Source organism: Pteropus vampyrus, unplaced genomic scaffold, assembly GCF_000151845.1.
Source record: "Pteropus vampyrus isolate Shadow unplaced genomic scaffold, Pvam_2.0 Scaffold3887, whole genome shotgun sequence".
Taxonomy (NCBI): Eukaryota; Metazoa; Chordata; class Mammalia; order Chiroptera; family Pteropodidae; genus Pteropus; species Pteropus vampyrus.
Genome location: NW_011892668.1, coordinates 8,383 through 10,773, shown reverse-complemented (window position 1 = coordinate 10,773; position 2,391 = coordinate 8,383). Strand labels below are relative to the sequence as shown.

Genomic DNA, 2,391 nt, shown 5'->3' with positions numbered 1-2,391 from the left:
TGACCCCTGTCTGTTAATCGGAGGGCCTGGTGCATGACCTCAGCCCCTGCTTCCCGATGTCCACTCCCACCCTGCCCCCGGGGCTCCTTGCCAACCCTCCGGGCAAAGACCTTCTTGGGGAGAGGCCCCCAGCAATTGCCATCCACCATTCCGAGAAACCCCAGCATCATCTGCAAGAGCCCTGAGAATGCCAGCCACACCCAGGCGCTCCTCGACCCTGTCGGCGTGGGGCTCGCTAAAGGCACCGGGGCCGGAGGGAGAGGGCGGGCCCAGCCCTGTGACACCCGCGCTTCCGAGCGGAGGGCTCTGCTGACCAAGGGGAACGAGCCTCCGGTGTGTCTGGTTTGGTCGCTGTTCGCCCTCTGAAATCTGAGCTGGGCTCCTGAACAGACCACATCATGTGTCATCGAGACGAGGCCGACTCTCGAGCCAGAGGGCAGGGAGTGCTGGACGCCACTGGGCAGATGGGCGGTGATGGGGCCGCTGGCTGCTGCGGTGCCTCCAGGTCCCCCTGCAGCCCAGTGTCCCCAGCTCTGTGGGTTGTGAGCTCAGGCCTTGCAGGGGTGTCCCACCAAGTGGGCTGAACACACGCCCAAGAGCGAGCACGTCGGGGACTCCCGACTGGGAATAAATAGGAATTTTGAAGGAATATGACATTTCCCAAAAGCATCGAAGTGGTCGTCATGGGCGAGGCCAGGGAGTTACCAGCTGTCCTTGTGCACAGCTTCTGGCCTGGAGCTGGTTTGGGGCGGGGGCGGGTGCCACAGTCAGTCCCCGCCTGCCCGCCGTCCTGCCTCGGCGTGCTCCCATGTCCCCAGACCCCACGGGCCGAGTGCCGCGTCCAGCTGCATGCGCAGGCTTGCCCTCACTGAGGACCCGGGACTGAGTCCCACAGGTCGCGCCAGCCCTGTCCGTGGCACGGCACCTGTCTCTGGTTGTCCCTGTCCCATGCCCTGCCTGCCGGCCCCAGGCCCAGGTGACCCCTCCTCACTGCAGCAGGAGCCGCACCCCACTCCCACCCCCGCCCCGTGGCCCTGCCTCACGGCGGCGCCCCCGGTGGCTGGGCACCGGCACAGGACGTCGTGCAGACCTGTCTCGCAGGCAGGTCCTGCCACCGACATTCACCTCCTCCTCCACGCCTGGGTTAGCTCCCCAGTGAGGGCCTGTTCCTCAGGCATCGATCGAGGGGACCACCCCGCAGGTCAAATGGCACCACGTTTAACCCTCAGCACGTAAATGTCACCTAGTAACGAGCTGGACGGAACGGCACCAAACCTAGAGGTGTTCCCAAGCAGGTAGGTCCTTTGGCAGTGCTCGGACCACACTGGACAGTGTCCATCTCACGCACCATGACGTGCTCGGGACACAGCTGGGTGGGCGGGGACAGAGGCGTGAGGCCCCTGCCACCGCTTCCTGGCTGAGCAAGGGCAGCCGTGAGCCGGCCTGGGTCTGCTGCTTCGGAGCGAGGGCACTGCCCTCCGCCCGCCCTGCTTCCCAGAGCCGTGGTGACGACTACGTGGGACTGTGGTGACGGGGTGCAGTGTATTACAAGGGACCTGTGAATAGTGGGGCCACGTGACATTGTTTCAAATCGGGACACTTTCGAGGGCGGAAAAAGTTTCTGAATAATTGTTAGGCCGGGACGGCCCAGACAAGCCCTGTCTGCGCTCCCCCTTGCTCAGAGACCTTGGGGTGCAGGTACGTGTGAGGGAAGAACGGGGCCCTCGGCGGAGGCTTCGACACCCCTCACTGAGCCTCTTGGGGCTTCTGAGGTAAGTAGAAGGGGACACGCACGCTGTGCGACCCACGGCAGGGTCGCTGGATGAAAGGGGTCAGGCCCAGGCCAGGATCGAAGCCTGGGCTGCGAGGTGCTGGCCGGGCCGGGCGGGGCGCGGCTGTACCTGAGGGTGGGCGTAGGCGGCCGCTGCGTCCCGCTGCACGGCTGAGCGGGCGTCCGGGCCGCGCTCCAGGACGTCCTGGGGACAGTTCTCTCTGCCTCGCTTGTTCATCTCAGTTCGAATTCCCTCCACGTCGTCTCTGATTTGCTTGTTTTCCTTGGTGAGGTTTCTGGAAACTTCCTGAGAACAAAGGAAGTTCAGGAGGAGGATCCAGTGAAGAGCCCAGAAGACAAGCAGGCAGCTGAGCCCTGACGGACAGACAGGTGCCAGCCAAGGGGCGACAGGCCCCAGAGTGTCCAGCCCTGTGCTGGGGGCTGGTCCCAGGTCCCAGGCCCCAGGCAGCATCTCCGGGAAGTGTGGCTTCAGTGGGTCACACCGCTGGGAGTACTGCCCAACGCCAGCTGTCCCAGTAATAGGCATGTGTAGGGTAGCGTATGGCAGCAGGGAGCCCTAAGCAAGCCTGGGCTTCTCGTCCTGGGGCAGGGGAGATGGC

General features: G+C 64.6%; 1 protein-coding gene across 1 annotated transcript in view; it reads right to left on the bottom strand.

Annotated features, from left to right (window-relative positions):
* Positions 1–1,563: 1,563 nt before the first annotated feature.
* LOC105310460 (olfactomedin-like protein 2B) overlaps positions 1,564–2,391 on the bottom strand; it is a 5,412-nt gene continuing 4,584 nt past the window's right edge. Inside the window, exon 2 of the mRNA XM_011386638.2 lies at positions 1,564–2,078. Within this exon, the coding sequence (XP_011384940.2) occupies positions 1,833–2,078 (246 nt within the window). The 3' untranslated portion in view covers positions 1,564–1,832. The remainder of the gene's footprint in view (positions 2,079–2,391) is intronic.